The following is an 18,849-nucleotide window of genomic DNA, read 5'->3' as shown; positions in this document are numbered from 1 at the left end:
TTTCGATCGCGGGGACCCAGCCGAGGTGCGTTAACGTCTAACGTCTCCCGTCTCCCGAGCCTGGCGCCTGCCACGACCCGGTCCCCGCCCGCCTCCCTCCCTCCCTCCCTCCCTCCCTCCCTCCCTCTCTCCCTCCCTCTCTCCCTCTGAGGCTGCGGCCCCCCTGCGACACCTCGGGACCGCCCCGTCTCCGGCGGACCCCGCCTCGCGCGCGCCCTGGCGTCACGCGCCGAGAGGGGCGGGGCACCCCCGCCACTTCCGCCTCGGCAGGCCCCGGCTGCTGGTGGCGGGGAGGTGGGGAAGCTGTCGGCGCGGCGACTTCCGCCTCGGTAGGTGTCATGGCGGCGGGGCGGGCGCCTCACGTGACGGTCTCGCGCGCAGCTCTCGCGGTGCCTCGCCGCCCGCCCGCCCGCCCCCCCCCTCCCCCCCGCCCGCGTCCCCCGCTCGCCCCGGCCGCTCGCGCAGCTGCTCGGCTCTCGCTATATAAAGGGGCGAAGCGGGCAGAGCGGGCGGCTGGCGGCGGCGGCTGCAGCCCCGGGGCCGGCGAGCGAGGCCGGGCCGAGGCCGCGGGGTGTCTGCCCGTGAGCCGGGGGCTCGGGAGGCGCGGGCTCTGGGGGGACGCAGCCGGGCAGGTTTTATTGTTTTAGGGGCGTACTCACCCCCCCCCACCCCACCGCGGTTGGGGGCGTCCCGGGGGGCTCGGGACATGGCGAGCTCGACTAACACAAACCCCGTGGTAAGGACCGGGTCGGGGGGCGAGGGGGGCCCCGGGGGCAGCGCGGGCGGAGGGGGCCGGCGGGGCCCGCCGCCCCCTCCCCCGCACTCCCTTCCCTCCCTCCCGCCGCCCGCCCGGAGCGGTCCCGGCCCCCTCTCCCCGCCGGCGGGAAGGGGCGGCGGGGGAGGGGGGTGGTGGTGGGCGCGGGGCAGCCTCATCCCCCCCGCCGCGGCGGGGAGCCAACTTGTGGCGCCCGGCGCCGGCCGTCCTCGGCGGCGGCGGGGAGAGAGCGGAGCCGGGGGCGGCGGGAGAGGGGCGGCGGGAGCGGGGGTGGCGGGGCGGCGGCGGCGGGGCGGGCGGCGGAGCCCCCGCGGGAGAAAAGGCCGGGGCCGCGCCGCCGGCCGGGGGTCCGGTGGGGCTGGGAAGGGCTGGCGGGCGTGGGGGGGTGGGGAAGCCGCCCGGGGAAGGGGCGAGAGCCGGGGGAGCGCGGTAGCCGCCGCCCGCCCCGCCGCCGCCGTCCCGGGGCGAGGGGAAGCGGCGCCCGAGCCCGGTTTCGGTTTTGCGGTGTCGGTGGCGGCGAAGCCCGCCCGGGCTCCGCTGGAGCCATTTTATGTTGTTTTATAAGAAGGAGGCGATGGTTGAAAAGCACTTCTCCCAGCCCGGCCGGGCGAGAGCCCTCAACTCCTCTCCGGCGAGCGAGGCAGTATTTATTTAAAAAGAAAAAAAAAAAAAAGGAAAAAAAAAGAAACCAAACCCCCCAAAACCCCCCTTCTCGTGCTTTCCGCGCCGTGGCGGGTGGCTCGCTGCTGCACTTGTACTCACGGAGGTTTGCAACAAGCAGTAACACGAACCTGCGCGGCCGCCGGGCCCCCCCCGGCCGCCGCTCCGCTCTCCGCTGCCGCTCCGCTCCCCCTTGCGCGCCCCCCGGCCGCGACCCCCGCCCCGAAGTGCTGGAGGAGACAAACCCGGCGTCCCGGCGGCGGCGGGCTCGGCCCCCTTGTTTGTGGCTCTCAGATCCATCATGGCTTCCCCCTGCCTTTCTGCCTGCCTGCTCCTTGTGTTCCTCCTCCCTGCGGCTGCCCTGTTTATATAGAGCTATTGCCGCTCTCTAATATAGACTCTGCTCGGATGGGAAGGTGCTTTCCAGCCCCACGTCACCGCCTCTCCATTTAAACACCACATCAGCCTTTAAATAGGGAGCCAGCCGCCGAGCGCCGGCTGGGAGGTGCATGCCTCGGCGGCGGAGGCTGCCGGCTTCTCCCGCCGATGCCGGCCGGGCTTTCGCCCGGGTTTCCATTCCCTTCTTCCCTTTCTCCTCTTTCCTTCCTCCCCTTCCCTCCCTTCCTTCCCTTCCCTCCGCGCCTGCCGAGCGGCGGTGCTTTCTGCCGGCTCCGGCGGGGGCGTCTCCTAGCCAGTGTAAATGGACTTTTCCTCGCTCTTCTTACCCGTCGCACAAAGACAATTTCTGTTCTCTCCTTCATTTGAAACTGTTTACCTTTTTCTTCCTTTTTTTTTTTTTTTTTAATTTTATTTTTTGTCCCCAGCATCCAGCCTAGCGCACATTCCTGCGCTTCCGTCAACTCTTGTGATTTTTCTGCTGGGTGGGGAGAGTAAGAGTTTGAACAGCCCTTACCCAGTATGTCAAGGAGAGATGTGGTACTTATTTCTATGGTGCTTTGCCAAGGTCTGACTACAGCTGTTGCCCCACAAGTAACGTTAGTGTTAAAGTTTTGTCTACGGGTCATGGGCTGCAGATACTACTCAGTGATTTCTGTGCCTTCCTGGTGACTAAAGCTGCCAGGTGTACTAATATTTTATTACAGGTAGAGTAAAGGTTTTAGCATTTTCATCGATATTTGGTTTAATTACAATATTTGCTATACCGCAGAACAGTAGACAAATGTGAAGCATCCCAGTTTTCCTTTCCAAATCTGAAATTTTACAGACCTGCCTGCGGGTTAGGGTCATGCGATTGCAAAGTAGCATTGTTGCTTTGATATTTTGTCTGGTTTTGTATCAGAAAAATTTAGGAAAGTAGTCAGCCATTACATATAGGACAGTTCGTAGGATGTGTGTTGAGTGTGTATGATCTGAATCTGTTAGTTGCCCTGTTTATAAACTTCTGGCTTTATTTTTTGATTGCAAGAAAAGGATCTATTTCTGTATAGTAAATTAGAGGTTTTGCTTCTGTTTTTCAACCAAGTTAGTACTGAATGGCTATATACGTGTATATATTTTGAATAATACCCAGATTATTCAAAATTCAGACTTACAACTACGTAAATGTCTTTGATTCAACAATTTACTTTCTCTCAGCTGTACTTCTGCACTGGTGTAACTTCTGTAAAGTTTTCTTGGAATGTGTCTGTCTTTGACCATTGCATTTGGGATAGCAAAAGCCAAGCTTAAAATGAGCCTGCTTCAAATAGGTATGCTTTAGGCTCATTTTCGATTAAGTAGTAAAACCTTACAATAGTGCATGGTCAACTTTGTCAAATTCAGGTCTTGTTTGATAGCAAAGATTGCCCTGCTTACCCTAGGGTTACCAAAGATGAATAGGAACGTTTTGAAATATGGCAACCAGGGGATAACTTTAGGAAGCTAGTCTTCGAGCCTAATGTGTCAATAGTATCACGTCAGCATCCGATCAAATCTGAATTGCTAGAAATCTGTTCTTCCTAATAAAGGACAAATACAAGACAATAACAGTTACATGCAGTGTAAGATTTTGTAGGTGACAAAGGTAATTTATTTGTAAAAGTCCACGACAACATAAGAAAAGCTCAAATTTCAATGCTTGCAATGTAGATTATGTGTTACTTCTTTGATGTAATCGTGACTAAACCCAGTTACCTTTACAGTGTGCTCTTCCAGCTGTCCTATAGCTAGCTCCCGGCTGTAACTGCACAGACAGGAGAAAGATTAGCGATGTTTCAGGAATAACTGCAGAAGCAACCAGGGACAAACCGCTGTCAAATGCGCAAAGCGTGCCGCGGTGTATCTCTCCATAATGTGTTGGTTATTGAAAACCCAAACTGCTGAAATCGCAAGTGTTGTGATAATAATTATGAAGAGATGCAGTTTTTGTACCCTTGAAGCTGAAGGAATGTAGGAAGTGTAAGCCCCCGAAGGCATGTGGCATGTCTTAAAATAGCTTGCTGGTTGCTCCTTGGATTTGGAGTGTGTGTGCATGTGTAGCAGTCTCACCATACTTGGAGTTTTCTTTACGAGATGCACAGAGAAAGTGAAATATAATTGTTTCCTTATGTTCCCGGAGGGGGAAGCACTAGATTTCAAATCTTTTCTGTGTGTTTGTGGTTGTATCTAATAAATCAGGAATTTTAATTGTTGTCTTTAATCTGTAGTAAGTGTTTGGAATAGTGTTTATTGAAGAGTGAGTTGAGTATTTTGCTCTTAAAAGAGCTTGAAGTTTACAGCAATGTAGTCTTTATGAGGGAGGCACTTTAATATAAACCAGATGAAAGCATGATTATTTTAATAGCAATCTTTAAAGTTTACATTATGTTCTCATTGCTTTCTCTGAATGTGGAAATTTATTGGAAAGCTTAACTCACCTGCTGTCCCATCTTTAGATTTGTTCAGTAATTGTATTCCCATGTTTATTTTTTGAGTTAGCAGTGTATGAAAATAGTTTTGTCGTTCAACTCCTGAGCCTTAGGTGGTTTGTATAAACAGCTTGAGCATTGTATAAATAATGCTTAAAGCCAATGCTTAGTGTATATCTGAAACAATGCAGCGTACTTCCTTTTAAAGACCAGGGCTTAAGGTTGTTTTGTAATTTTACTTGCTGGATTTGCCTCTGTGGAGGTAGAAAAAGAGCGTTGTGTGAAATTCTTCAAAATTCTGTTATGGATGGCTCTTGAAGGCCTTGCTGCTGTCTCTGCGGAAGGGATTGCATCCACCTGGGCTGCATGTTCAGTAGGAGCATGCACAAGAGAAAGTTTTCAACCGGACAGGATTTTTCTGGGTAGCATGTAAACATGTATAGGTAAAATCAGACGCTGTTTCACTATAAGCATGCGGCTATTATTTTCTCTGTTCCCTTCCTTCTAACCATGCAGCCACGAGTCTGTCATATATATTGCGATACTGCGTGATGAGAACGGCCTCCAAAAATTCTGACCCATCTTAAGACCCAGTGCAGAGAGATAACGAGCACGTACAAATTGCTCGTGTGTTCGTTAACCCAGATTGCACTAGGCTTACTGTGCGCCCCTGTGGTGCTGCTGCCTTTTGGGGGAGGCTTTGCCGCTTGCTTGGGCTGTTGAGAGTTACATAGAAGGACACTGTGTCACTGGCAGAGGGGACATCTGTGCTCCTAACCTGCCTCTCTGCTCTCTTGCTGAACTAATGCTGGAAACTAGAAACCAGCATCCTGGACTCTGAAATTGTTTTTTCCCTTACTACACCTGGGGAAAAAAGGAAACGTTCCCAAGCAGACTGTTGGGCTGTAGGGTCAGTTTGTTGTATATCTGAATGTTGATATTTTTTTCCTAGGGCTTTATAGCCTGAGGGAGCTTTGTAGATAAACCTTACAAAAATTGCCTGGCTATGGAGATAGGCGGTGGTAACTGCTGGTGTAAATTCTTGAGGCCTGTTTGTGTAAAATCTGTTTTATTAGGAAAGCGGGCCTAATAGGCGATTTAAGGAGAGGAGCATTTAAGGAGAAAATGCAGTCTCTATCCTGCAGGAATTTTGATTGTGATTTCAAACCTAGAGGTAGTTCTCTTGACTTAAGTAAAGTAACTCACATGTCTGAGGTTAAGCATGTTTATTTGCAGAATGTGGTTTTGGCATCAAGAAACAGATACTTTTAATACAATAAGGAACAATATATGGAATACGTTAGGTAGCATTTCTGTGCTAGTTGAATCATATAAGCTTTATGCAATTTGTTTAATTATAGAAATAATAGGACTTAATAACATTAAGTAGAACGTCTTTTTGCATCTGCTATGAATTAAATCTAAGTGGGAAAATAATCCTGTTAACGATGCTTGGTATTTCTAAGTTGCTCACTACGCAGATGTAAAATCCTAGGGCTCAAGAGTAGTCTGGCTTGAGAGTCTGTTTCAGACATCTCTATAAGCGCAGTTAATGCTGTACTTGAAGCTGGATATGTGAGTATCCAGTATTATTTTGAAAGAAAAAAAGCTGCTATGTTTTGTTTCTTTTGGAGAAGTTAAGTTTTGGATATAGGTGCTGTAAAGGTAGTTTTCAAGGATGGCAAACTTACCCTGTTACTTGAGGCCAGAAATTTTTTTGAGACACAAGTATCTAGAGGATGAATTCTAACACTTCAGCTACTTGATTTGCAGTAGCATGATTTAAAGCTGAAAAGTGGCAAAATGAGGAAATGTAAAATGAAGAAAAAAATAGGGTGCAGAAAGCATGCCATTTGCCAAGAGAGTGATGTGTGGTCAGTAACAGAGTGGTATGTTGGGTTTTGATGTTGTTTTTATTATTTTTATTTTATTTTTACCCCCCCACCACCACCTTTTTGTGTGTTTGTTTGTTGGTTGTTCTTGTAAGAAAATCACTTGAGTATGCCCCAGTGCAGCATTTGTTTTAAACACTAAGGCCACGAGACTGCTTAGGTCTTAGTTCCAGGCTTCCAAATAGTTTCTTTCCTCCCCTTGTGATATCAGTGCGGTTTTTAAAGTTGTTCTGTTTTAAAACATTTAAAAGCAAAGATGCTCAATTTCTTTTTGTGCTTATTGGCCATTCAGCTTTTTCCTGGGCTAGTAGATCACATGCTGCTATTCCCCCTTCGTTATTCCGTAAAGTAGGTGTAACGGTTCTGTAACATGTGCACAACGTAATCTTTAGCATATCTGTAGCAAATTCAACACTTCTGGGATGCATTAAGCAATTGCGTACGCGTAAAAGAAGTATTTCAAGTGTGTGTAGTAAATTTATGTAGTTCCAGCACTGCTGGACTAACTGCATGTGTTTGGTGCAGGTTTTCTGCATGTGCGTTGGAGGCACAGCCGTCCTGGGGTGCCAAACCCACTGCATGAGTACAGAATGATTATTTTGCATATATTCAACATACGTGATGCGTATGGCCTCATTTGGCATTTATTGCTTAAGGAAGTTAGGGAATGGGGTAGAGGATGATGGCAGCTTACAGAAAGTTGTAGCTACTTTCAGATCAGTTTAAAAATTGTCTACATTTTTAATGGTCTATGAGGAACAGCCTTGGTCCATGAAGTGTATGTGGTTCACAGGCTGCAGATTGATCAACCCTAATTTAGAGCTCGTAGTATTACCTTGCGATTAGATAGCACAGATACTTAAACCCAACCAAAATATTGTTGAGGTTTATGTATGTAGAGAGGCCTAAGCTGTGCAACATGTGCATGGTACTGTTGTCCTATAGTGCTTTAATTGATAAAATAAAGTATTTATAGTCTCTTTTTAAAATTGCACCTGCATTTTAAAATTCACAAAATGGTTGAGGTTGGAAGGGACCTCTGGTGGTCATCCAGGCTGGATGGGGCTTTGAGCAGCCTGGGCTAGTGGGAGGTGTCCCTGCCCATGGCAGGGGGGTTGGAACTAGATTATCTTTAAGGTCCCTTCCAACTCTAACCATTCTGTGATTCTATGATCTTGCAACCCCCCCTTGCACAAGCAGGGCCACCGGGAGCCGGTTGCCCAGGATCAAGTCCAGACGGCTTTTGAGTATCTCCAGGGATGGAGACTCCACAGCTGCTTCTGGCAACCTAAAGTGAATTGACGATTCACTTTATCATTGACAGTTTAGGCATGAAATCAGCATAATAGAGTAATAATGTATTTGTAGTATTTCCCCCTGAAAAATTTCTAATGTAAAAACATAAGTACTGATTGAAAGCAGAAGTCTGTCTAGCCTAATATCCTGTCTTCTATAGTTTCTGTAAACAGATGTGTAAGGAAGAGCAAGACATTCACATGAATGCTTCCAGTTTTCTGAGCCTTCAACGTTTTTCAGCTCAAGATCATTCTGAGACGTATTTGGTTCCTGTTGAACTAGCAAACACTAACAAGTTTCTTGTCTCTGTGTTTATCTAATATCCTTTTGAACTTCTAATGTTCTTCGACATGAATACTTTGCACACATGCAAGTATTTTTGCATATTCAGTATGTACATTGGCAAGCAGGAAACAAATTTACTGAATGGAAAACAATCTCCTGTTCTGTGTTTTGTACTACACTCGTGGTTTGAAAACTCTTGTGCCGTAGTTATGTCACAGAAGATAATGAACAATCCCTTCCCTTTTTACCTCGTTTGAGCTGATTTATACCTCTTTGGATATTTTAGTCACTCGGAAATATGCTGTGTATTCTGTAATCCATTTTTCAGCGTTTTTTTTTGTAGGGGGAAATCTTACTTTAACGTTAAAGCGATTAATTTATTTCAGAACAATGCTGACTAGTTACTTCTTTTTTTAAAGCCTAAATTGTACAGGTCTGTAATTGAAGATGTCATCAATGATGTCAGAGAAGTTTTTCTGGATGAAGGAGTGGATGAACAAGTTCTTATGGAACTCAAAACAGTAAGTTGCAACTTAAAAGGTCATTCTATTTTAATAGACCAATACAGCAATTGGTTTTTGGATCTGCTTACTGTTGTACACAGTAAAAATACTAATTTTTAGTTAGCTAAGCATTGTAGTATTCTGCTTATCTGTAGCCCCATATCATTTGAATTACACTGCTGTATAGAGAGATCTGCTTACCTTGTTTACTTTCCCTAACTTGGCATGTCAGACTGGACATAAACTGTAACGGCGGGCATCCAAATTCATGGTGTTATTTCAGTCTCCGACACATTATATCTTTAAAAAGAAAGGAGAGAATATATTTATTTTAGAGGCAGACAATTCTTGAGGTTTCTCTCCAGGAAAAACAAAACACCTGCTCTGCTTGATGTTTTTGTCTTTCTGAAGAAGAGGAGTTGCATTGTCAGATTTTTGCGTGTATGGTTTGTGGGGTGCAGAAGTATTGTTTTTGGGGGGTGGTACATAATGGCACTGTGTGCATCCCACTTTTCTGAAGCTCTCCGGTTCAGAATTGTTTTACATACAGGGGGTTTGAACTGTTACCAAGGATCCAAAAGAACGGCAGGAAGTTGACCTGAGCTCTAATGGGTTTCCTGTGGCTTGCTTCAAATTCTTCCTGAGTAAAAGAAGCTCTCAAAAGGAAAGAGAAAAGGCAGGGGAAAAAAAAATAAAAGGAAAGTAGGTGCGTGCTTATTTCAGCTGTTGAATGAGGACTTCTTCAGAAAGTGGGATGTTCCATACTCTCAATATATTTAAAGTATTAAAAAAATAGATGGAGTGGGAAAGGAATTTTGAGTTTGGCTACTCAGAAACAGGTGAAGACCTTTTTCCATGAAACCATGACCTGCCTTGGTGGAAATGGAGTGAGTGCTATAAGAAAAGCACACTGGTGTTTGTGTCACAGTAGTGTTCTGCAAATGATGTCAGGAAAAAATTGAATGAGGACAGAGACAAGAAGGGAAACAAAGTATTGAAGAGGAAGGCTCAGGGAGCCCTAAGCAGGATTTGAAATCAGGAGTCCTGGGTGCCTGTGGTCTTTTTGACTCATGTATTACGAAATACTTGCATTGCTTTCTGCAAGAGCTGCTTTTGTTTGCATCAGTGGCTTTTCTTGGGTGAGATGTCATCAAGAACTGAGGGTCTGGAGAGCTGAATTTGATATTGTGGTAGAAACTGTGTAAATGCTTGTAAAGAGGCATTATCTTAGGTAAACTGGTAGTTTCTGTTGAAGTGTGTTATGAGGCAGTAGTCTTCAAGCAACTTTTATTGCGGAGTTCCAAGGAGAAATGGGTTGAGGAAAGCTGCAATAAAGAATTATTTTTGTGATTAAAAAGGTAAGAAAGAAAGAAGGTAGAGAAGTGAAAACTTGAAGGCTTATTTAAAGTTAGCAGTTTATCTCTATTCATGCTTCTATTAGGGTTGTTATGAATCTTCCACGCTGGAAGAAAGAAAGAATGTTAAAGCTTAAGCTCGGACTGACAATTCTTAAGGGATATTTAATTCCTCCTCTTAAAACATTACCTCTGTGGAGTTAGCTCTTCAAGTCTGTATTTGCCTAAAGGCTTTTTGGCTAAGTAGACTGCACAAGATAAACGGTGAAAACAAATTAGATTTTGGAGTGCTGTCTTTATACTGTTACAAATCCTGTTGAGTAAAAATCGTACACAGAGATTTTTCTTTCCTTTTCCAAACTAGCTGTGGGAGAACAAGCTGATGCAGTCCAAGGCTGTAGATGGCTTCCATTCAGAAGAGCAGCAGCTTTTGTTGCAGGTGCAACAGCAGCAACAGCAGCAGCAGCAACAGCAGCATCACCACCACCACCATCACACACAACCTCAGCCGCAGCAGACTGTGCAGCAGCAGTCTCAGCCACAACAGGTCCTTATTCCAGCGTCTCAGCAAGGTCAGACTTACTCTCTAATACCTCTGCCAAAAGACTCAAGTTAGACCAACTCCTTAGCATATTCTAAATCTAGGGCAGGATGTTTATCTGATGGATAACTTTTTGTCTTTATGTTAAACTTTGTATCCACTGGCCTCTATTTAATGGGTCAAGAGAGCTGTCTTGGCGAGAAATATCTCGGTATTTGTGTTAGTCATATTCTTCAGAAGATTTTTGGAAAGGCAGAATCCTTCTCTTGGTCTTCTACATCTCTTATGTTTTCAGAATACGTGACTTTCAGATTCTGTCAGAAATTCATTAGCAGCTGTATAATTTCAAGCCACTATACATGTGCAGTTCGCAATTTAGTCACGACGTAGTAAGGTCATTAGGAGCAAATTAATTTAAAAAATACATTCTTGTTTAGAATAAGTAGATGCTATATACAAGTGAAATACTTGTATAACAGTCTATGTAGGAGATGGTTGCTCATCTTAGAATAGGTTTCAAATGAAAAGCGTAATGGCTGGCTATTTTCGTGGTCTTAAAAGGTTGCACACTGCGTAGGTGGGGATGTTCAAGGTATGTTTTAGCTAGCCGTAACAGTAGCGTTTCTTGTAATAAGTCTCGTGTACTCTCCATTAATAATTTAAGGGAAGCATTTTCACCAGTTACAATTTAATTTGAAAACTAAGATAAATACCGGTGGATTTTACTGCATATATGCTGTGTAAACAAATCTGCCACCTGTGAGATGCTTGAGTTGAGCTTTCAGTGTGCTATTAAAATTGTGGCATAAAATATTTATCTGTGGGTAGTCAGTCACAGACTTCAGTCTTTTTATTAGATTTCATGGATCGCAACCTATATTGTCAGAGGCACAAAAGATAGCTATGAGTTCTCCTCTGCCCCCCAGAAAAGCCCCAAAACCCAACCACTATATATTCAAAACAGGAGAGAACTAGTGTGACTAGAACCTGTTGTTGGCGCTTTTTTCCTTCATGTGGATTTTCGGTGTTCTGTTTTGTTTTTTTCTTCTTATAGTACTGTTTGTATTCTGGCTGGACATAAATGAGTTTTGATTGTTGGGATTAAACTTGTTTTGAGATTAAGACCCCCAAATACATATGGCTTCAAATGATCCAGGTGTCTCAGCTGAAGTTAGTGAGCAGAACCTGGAGATTCTACTCACCAAGACCCCTAGTGGCTCCTTAGCTGAATAGCTATGACTCTGCTGACCAGGTTTCCCTCCACTAATATGGAGGTCCCCGTCCCGCTGTTTGTGCCTTTGGGTAGAATAAGATCCTGCCTCTAGTAATACACTTAAAACTGTTTTATTGTTTCCCAGTGTTGTGGCTTATGACAAAATGACAATGTAGAGGCTAAATGAAATTAGGATATCAAAGCACTTTAATCACGGACATGCAGTTTTATCAATTACTTGACTTAGCTGTTCCATAGAGGAGATGGTGTAGTACTTCTTTGCATGACCTCGTGCAGTCCCAGGGGGAGATCAGGATGATAGGCATGGCGACTCCTGCTGTCCTGTGTGTGGTCCTGGCACAGAGTCATGAGATTTCCTTGGGTTCTTTTGACAAAATTGTAGGAGTTGGTAGGGGCTTTCGGAGATCGTCTTGTCCAACCCCCCTGCCAAAACAGGTTCACTTAGAGCAGCGCCTTTTGCCCTCCCTGGGTTCCTTGAAAGTTGGAACCATCAGGTTGTGGGGCTTCCCTCCCCAGAATCTTCTCCAGAAACTCTCAGTTATCCCCAATGTTCTTTAAATGTTCTTGGTTATAGGATTGGATGGAGACTACCTTGTTGATGATTAGTTTGTTCGCATTGCTCTGTCACTTTTCAATTTGCTGTCACTGATATTAGCACTGGCAGCCTGCGTGTTCCATAGACTTGGTCACTTTTGCACTTCTAGGTGATCAACAGATTGATTGCATAGTTTAGCACACCAAAACTATTTTGTTGTTTGGGACAGGTAGTTGATCATATTTCATCTGCTTCTGCTACACTAGAAAGACAGTGAAGATCCTGAGCTTATGCTAACAGCTATGCTAGCTAGACCTAACTGAAGCTAACTGCTGCATCCTGTTAACGTACTCTTCATCTTGCAACAATCCTTGTTTAAGTCTGTTTTAAGAGTTAGCAGCTGTCAATTGATGTTTTTGGAGAACTCAGATATGGGACATCGGCAAGTTTATCAACATTTCACTAAAACCTCTAATTTCAGAAATATGTTTTAAGTCTTTCTTTACCTAGGGTCAGAATAGATAACCAAAGCCCTTGAAATGAGATCTGTAACATCAAAATACCCATAGTGCCTTTCAGAGTTGCTCTTCTGTATTGTCTCGAGAGTAAAACTTAATAAGATCAGAGACTGCTTAGTAGCTGTTTTTGTTATGAAGCTCAGCTGATGTTTGGGTGACGTTCTTTCTGTTATTCTGGCTTGGACGTTAGCTTTGGGCAGACTGTAGTTTTCATGAAATGCTTTTTTTTGTTTTGTTTCTAGCACCTCAGCAGCAGGTTATTGTGCCAGATTCCAAGCTGATACCGCACATGAATGCATCAGGCATGGTAAGAAAAGCAGAAATTTATACATGCATGCGCTGTCATTATGTAAGTTGTTTTGATTAAATAGTAAACACAAATGTGGTATTGGTCTGCTTAAAAGTAATTTAGGACAGACTGGTAAAGCTGTCTGCCATATTTCTGAGTTTTGCTGCTGTGCTACCAATCTAGGAACAGTAATCCAGGACTTCAGTTTCGATGACAAATGTAGGACTTACCTTGATCCTCTGCTTTAAGTGTATGTAACCAAAACTTATGTTAATCAGAAATTGGCGTACTGTTGGTATGGATCTGCATGATGAGGTGCTCGTCGTATACGAACACAACACTATTAACTGATGCAAGTGTATTGTATTTGCTAGATGTGGGGAAAAAATATTAACTACACTGAGACTTAAGCTCAAATGAGAGTTTATTTAGCAATTCACATCGATCTTTTCTGGTCACATTATTTTGATTCTCTGATTTTGTAATAGCATATAAAACTGAGTCATTTACCCTTTTCTTGCAGTGTTTTATCTCTAGAGGTTAATTTTGGTTATCTTACCTTGCTTTAAATGCCCTGGCTTAATATAAAAAAAAATAAAAATATTGCTTGCATAGCAATGAAAACAACAGCAAATACAAGTTAAATATGTGTATTAAGACCAGAATTCATTACATTCTTACCACTTTCACGGTAAAAGCACATGAAACAAAATTTCACGATTAGTCAAAGCTGCAGCAGCTTGGTTAGCCTTCACTTCTCCATTACTGGCTGACCTTATTATAGAAAAGAGCCTGAACTTTGTTACTCAAAGAGCGTCATTTACCCAGAGGCTGAGAGCACATTAACATCTACCTCTTTCTTACATGTTTTACAGCAATTTCAGTGTGATTTGTAGCTTCCCAAGTCCAACAGTTAGAGGGTTTTCTTTTTCTTTCTCATTCAGTTAGATCGTGTTGATGGGTGTTGCAAAAATGAGTATGCCATGCTTTTAAAACTGCTGCCATCAAAATACAGACAAATTGTATACTGCAAAAGACTACTGCTCAGTAAATAGTTACAGAATTGATTTGGAATTATTGTGTGTGTTTAGCAGAAACATTTAAGTTGGTATTAAAGAATGGATCTGACAGACCTTGAATATCTCTGAAGGCAGAGAGTAATGAGAGTTTATTCATCTGCCTTTCTCTGGGACGTGAGGATGCAGATGAACACTTTCAGTTTTGTTTGGTGATCTCTTAATTTTGGCAGTCGTAACTACTGTATTGACCAGCCAGTACGGGGAGATAATATTTCTTACAAACAGGAAGTATACACTTTATTCAGTAATAAAGTTTAAATCCTTTCAGTAGCAAAGACTAATTGGCCATGCTTCCTTTATAATGGGGAAGGGGAGGCTTTTCCATAGGCAGCTGAAGTTAGACCCTTGAAATGGAGAGGCCTCTGGTGAAGTCCATCTCCCTCTGCGAGTTAAGGACTTAATGCAGGTTTTTGTGTGTGGAGCTCCCATAATTGCATTGGAATTCAGTCTTGTAACTTCAAATCATTACTCATTTGGGAGTCTTTGGCTTTCTCTTCTAACCAGCAGCTGTCTTGAGAGAAAAAATTAGTCATTCTGTGAACAGTCAGTACACTGTATGTGTATATTCTCTCAAAAGAGCTGTGTTACGCAGGACTTGAAATGCAAATCATTTACAGAATGAAGAAAAGTGCAAACCTGATTACTACTCCTTGTGAAAACAAGACAGGCAAAGATGATCATTGCTTCAGTACCTTATGTTTCTTCAGATTTGTAGGCCCATATCTTTAGCTGCTTTGATGAAGTGTAAGTGAAATTGCCACATGAGCAATGCAGTGTTGTACTCTATTAGGGGCTCAGCAGAGAAGGCAGAGGGAAAAAAAATCTGCTGAGCTTGCAGATAATCCAAGAAGCCATGTGGAGCTGGGCTAAAGTGTGATGGTCAGTGATCGTTGCTTCAGTTTTCTTCCTATTAAGGGGGAAGGAAAATGATTTTTATATGTAGTATAATGTACAGTTGATAAATGCCTGCATATTAATAGCTGCAGAAACGCGTGCAAATGTTGTGAACAGCAATAAAAAGGTAAATGTTTTCAGGCAGTATGTTGTGAGATGAAGCACTGGCAATAACGTCTGTGGTTAAAAAGCTTTCTTGTGTTTCAGAGTGCCGCAGCCACTGCAGCTACATTGGCTCTCCCTGCTGGCGTTACTCCTGTTCAGCAGATACTTACAAATTCAGGTAACTGTCTTAACATTGAGATCAAGCAATGGTTTTGAAGGTGCTTGGGAGGGAGAAATTCTGTTTTTTTTTCTCCCTGCTATATATTGGTAAAAAGCAGAACCTGGGAATCCACCCTTACAAGGTAGTGCAATGCCTTTGCTAGACTCCTGGACTCCTTTGCCCACTGGCTTGCTCATCTTACAAACCTTGTGGTCCTGACCCATCACTGGTGTGGGTAACTTCTGTGCAAGTTTTCCTCACCTCTTAAGAAGCGCATGAAGCGAGACGACAGACGTTGCTGTCTTTCCACATTGCCTGTTTCTGAGCTTTGTGATGCATGACTGGAGCACAGATACTAGACTAGTTATAAAAGAGCGGGATTGCTTCATCTGTGACTTCAGATGAGGAATGGCTGAAGGTTTCTTGTACCGGCTAAGCACACACAGTGGAATTTCTAATTTTGCTGGCAATGCTAATTTTATTGTAGATTTGTCATTTTTAAAGAGTGTCTTGCTCTACATTTAGAATATAATGTTACTTTTGTGAACAGCGTATCTGATGCTTTGTGTACTTTTGTATTATGCTGATTTTAGAAGCTTGATTCTAGATCTCTTCTGCGTGGAGAGTAAAGAAAGATCTGAGAAAGCTCATTTTCTAGAAGTGGTTGCTGCTTTAGCCAGAGTAATTCATCTAGTGTGCTCAAAATCAGCTGGGACATAACCTCCCTGCTTCAGACATTGGAATGTTTAATGGATACGTAGTTGAAAGAAAACTTAAATGTGTAGCTGTTCTAGAAATTCAAATCTTTCAAGTTTTTAAGGACTCATATGTATGTTTGTCATAGTATAGAATAATCTGCAGCTCACACTTGTTACTCTTGTTACGGTCATAATTTTTCTTCTTCAGTTACAAATATTTATAGTATGTTTTCTTAAACAAGGGGCTAGGGTAGTCCCTTCTTTCAGATATGCTTAGTTATTTCAGTAAATAGGGCTTTGCATTTGCTGTGGAGGGAGAACAGGAAATCAAATCAGTCTTTGAGGGAAATGTATGAAGTTCAGGATTATCTAATTTAATTTCTTCTCCATCTTTCTGATTAGAAATGTGAAAAACTAATGGGATATATCTTAGCTCTTGCTTTTCAGAGTTGGAGGCCATCTTCAAAGATGTGCGAGTCTTGGATGTATTTTCTGAAGTGAGGAAAAGTATAAAGGATAATAAAAGAAAATTGAGTAGAGGGAACAGAAAGGAGAGGTGGATAATAAGTGTAAGGATAGATTTTTTTCAAAAAGGCAACTGCACAATAATATTGCAAAGAAATTTATGCACAGAAGAATTCCTTGTAATGTGGTAATCGGAGAGAAAAGAATCTGAGGGAAGGACATCATCTGACATGACCCTAGAAATACCACAGTGTTAAGAGTCGATAGAATTTTTGTGGTGTAAATACCTGTAGTCCTGTCTTGGTATATGTTCATCTGTCTTTCTATCTGTAAAATCTATCTTTTGAAACGTGAGGTATGTTCATAAGTGGGAGCTAATATTTAAAATACTGTGCTGCATTAAAGGATTAGACTTTGGCTTGTGTATGTAAATTTATTTTTGGATTGCATACCTCACGATCGTATTTAGATGGTAAACAACCATATTAGTTCTTTGTTTCTGATACAATTGCTTACAGCACATTATCTTTTCACTGGTGAAAGTGAAATATAGATTCTCTCCTTTAATTGTCATTCGTGTTCTTCGAGGAAACAAGCTTCTAAACTAAGATAATTTTAAAAGTGAATTTCTATATTTGATTAATTTGATATTTATTTTATTACAGGCCAGATCCTCCAAGTAGTTAGAACTGCAAATGGAGCTCAGTATATCATTCAACCACAGCAGCCAGTTGTTCTACAGCAGCAGGTCATACCACAAATGCAGCCTGGTGGAGTACCAGCACCTGTTATACAGCAGGTAAAGAAAAATTTTAATAGGTACACTTGAAAGAAAAACCATTAGCAGTAATTATTAAACGGGCTTGCATTTTTTGTGAGCAGATTGAGATAGAACACAAAATCAGAATTGGTATATTAAAAAAAAAAAAAAAGTATTAAGTGCTTAATTTCTTTTAATGAACAATTTTGAAATGCCATTTTCAACATCTCTTTTATTCTTGCCAAATTCTGCCTGGCTACCGTTTAAAATCTCTTCTGTGTGTCCCCTCATGACAATTATATTTTGTGCATAAAGCTAGTCTATATCCTTTTAAAGATGTATTTATCAGTTAAAATGATTCTGTCACCTAACGTATAGAAGAAAATACCTGAAACACACACATGCCTCTTTTAGTAGTGAATACAGTATGTTTTATGATTTCTTTTCAGCTACAAGATCAACTGTATGTCCAGACTGTGAAGCGTTGAATTTAGCATTATGTCACAGTTGTGCAGTTTAAGCATGAATAAAAACTTGTAGAGAGTTTAAAGTTAAATGTTTTGTAGGCAAGGTTTAAAAATAATCTTTTACTTGAATTTAAACATTCCTCTGCTGTGATTGGAGCTCAAGTGTGGTGGTAGTGCTCGCATTTTAGAATAGAAAGACAGTAGGTTTTCTTAGATTTAGCAATGCAAAATGCAGAAAAGGAATACCGAGTAGTGAAAGAAGGTACATTATTGAAGATTAAATTAAGTATCTGATATAGGTGGAATATTTGTAACTCTTGTTTCTCCAATTGGTGCAAGTCAGATTGATATGCTTTGATTGTTTTCTGCGAGTAAGTGATGTGGCAGTCTGTTGTGGAAGCAGCCACAGTACTTGCAATGATATTCCATCAGGTTTTGGCTCCTATCCCTGGAGGGATTCCCCAGCAGACAGGAGTGATTATTCAGCCTCAGCAGATCCTGTTTACAGGAAATAAAACACAAGTCATACCTACAACAGTGGCTGCCCCTACACCGGCTCAAGCACAGATTCCTGCAGCTGGTCAGCAGCAACCACAACAACAACAGGCACAACCACAAGCACCGCTCGTTCTCCAAGTTGATGGAGCGGGGGACACATCATCTGAAGAAGAAGAAGACGAGGAAGAAGACTACGATGATGATGAAGAGGAAGACAAAGAAAAAGATGGGGGTGAAGATGGCCAAGTGGAAGAGGTAAACTGAACGCTTATTTCGGAAGACTGGAGCATGCTTGTGTTTTGCTTTCAATATTTGAAAGAAAACTATATGCTTCAAATAATATTATGTTCTGATAATGTTGAGAGTATAACATTTTATCCTTGTACTTCAAGGTCTTTATTTCCCGTATTGAAGTTGTGTAAACTATGTGTATTAGCAAAGCACCTTGAAGTGCAGCTGGGGAAATCGGGGGACACAGCAAATAACTGTTAGTTGTCGTGAATGCCCTCTAAAAACTGCAGCAGTAATATTTCTGATGTTATGGAGAGGTCAGCCATGAAATAATGAAACCTTCATAAGCAAACAGAAATAGCCAACTCCACTTGGGACTGAGTTGCGTACAAAAGCAAGGCGTTAGGAAGGTTGACAAAAAGGAGAGCATGTATTTAGTTCACCAAGGGGGCCAATAGGTGTGGTCTGACCTGTATCCTACTGGCCGTTCTGTTGCTTTCTGTTATGTTAGAACAAGCCTGAGAGCTCAAATTTGATTATAAAGCACCTTCTAGAAACACATCTGACCTTGTTTTAATGAAATCGGGAGATGGGAGCCGAGTGGATATTCTTTGTAACTGTTACGGTTTGAAGAACCCGCAACAATTTGTTGTCATTTAGACAATTAATTCTCTCACCTGATGATCCCTCTCCACCTGGGAAGGGGAATCAAGGAGGAAAACAAGGAAACCTGAGGGCTGGAGTATAAACAGATCTAATAAAA

General features: G+C 42.7%; 1 protein-coding gene across 1 annotated transcript in view; it reads left to right on the top strand.

Annotated features, from left to right (window-relative positions):
- The first annotated feature begins 339 nt into the window (after positions 1-339).
- GTF2A1 (general transcription factor IIA subunit 1) overlaps positions 340-18,849 on the top strand; it is a 29,569-nt gene continuing 11,059 nt past the window's right edge. The window contains exons 1-7 of the mRNA XM_074585435.1: positions 340-736; positions 8,174-8,275; positions 9,977-10,184; positions 12,683-12,747; positions 14,910-14,985; positions 16,796-16,929; positions 17,790-18,110. Of these exons, the coding sequence (XP_074441536.1) occupies positions 707-736; positions 8,174-8,275; positions 9,977-10,184; positions 12,683-12,747; positions 14,910-14,985; positions 16,796-16,929; positions 17,790-18,110 (936 nt within the window). The 5' untranslated portion in view covers positions 340-706. The remainder of the gene's footprint in view (positions 737-8,173; positions 8,276-9,976; positions 10,185-12,682; positions 12,748-14,909; positions 14,986-16,795; positions 16,930-17,789; positions 18,111-18,849) is intronic.

The sequence above is a fragment of the Larus michahellis genome, chromosome 4, assembly GCF_964199755.1.
Source record: "Larus michahellis chromosome 4, bLarMic1.1, whole genome shotgun sequence".
Taxonomy (NCBI): domain Eukaryota; kingdom Metazoa; phylum Chordata; class Aves; order Charadriiformes; family Laridae; genus Larus; species Larus michahellis.
The sequence above is the reverse complement of the archived record's forward strand: the minus strand, read 5'-3'. Positions and strand labels throughout refer to the sequence as shown.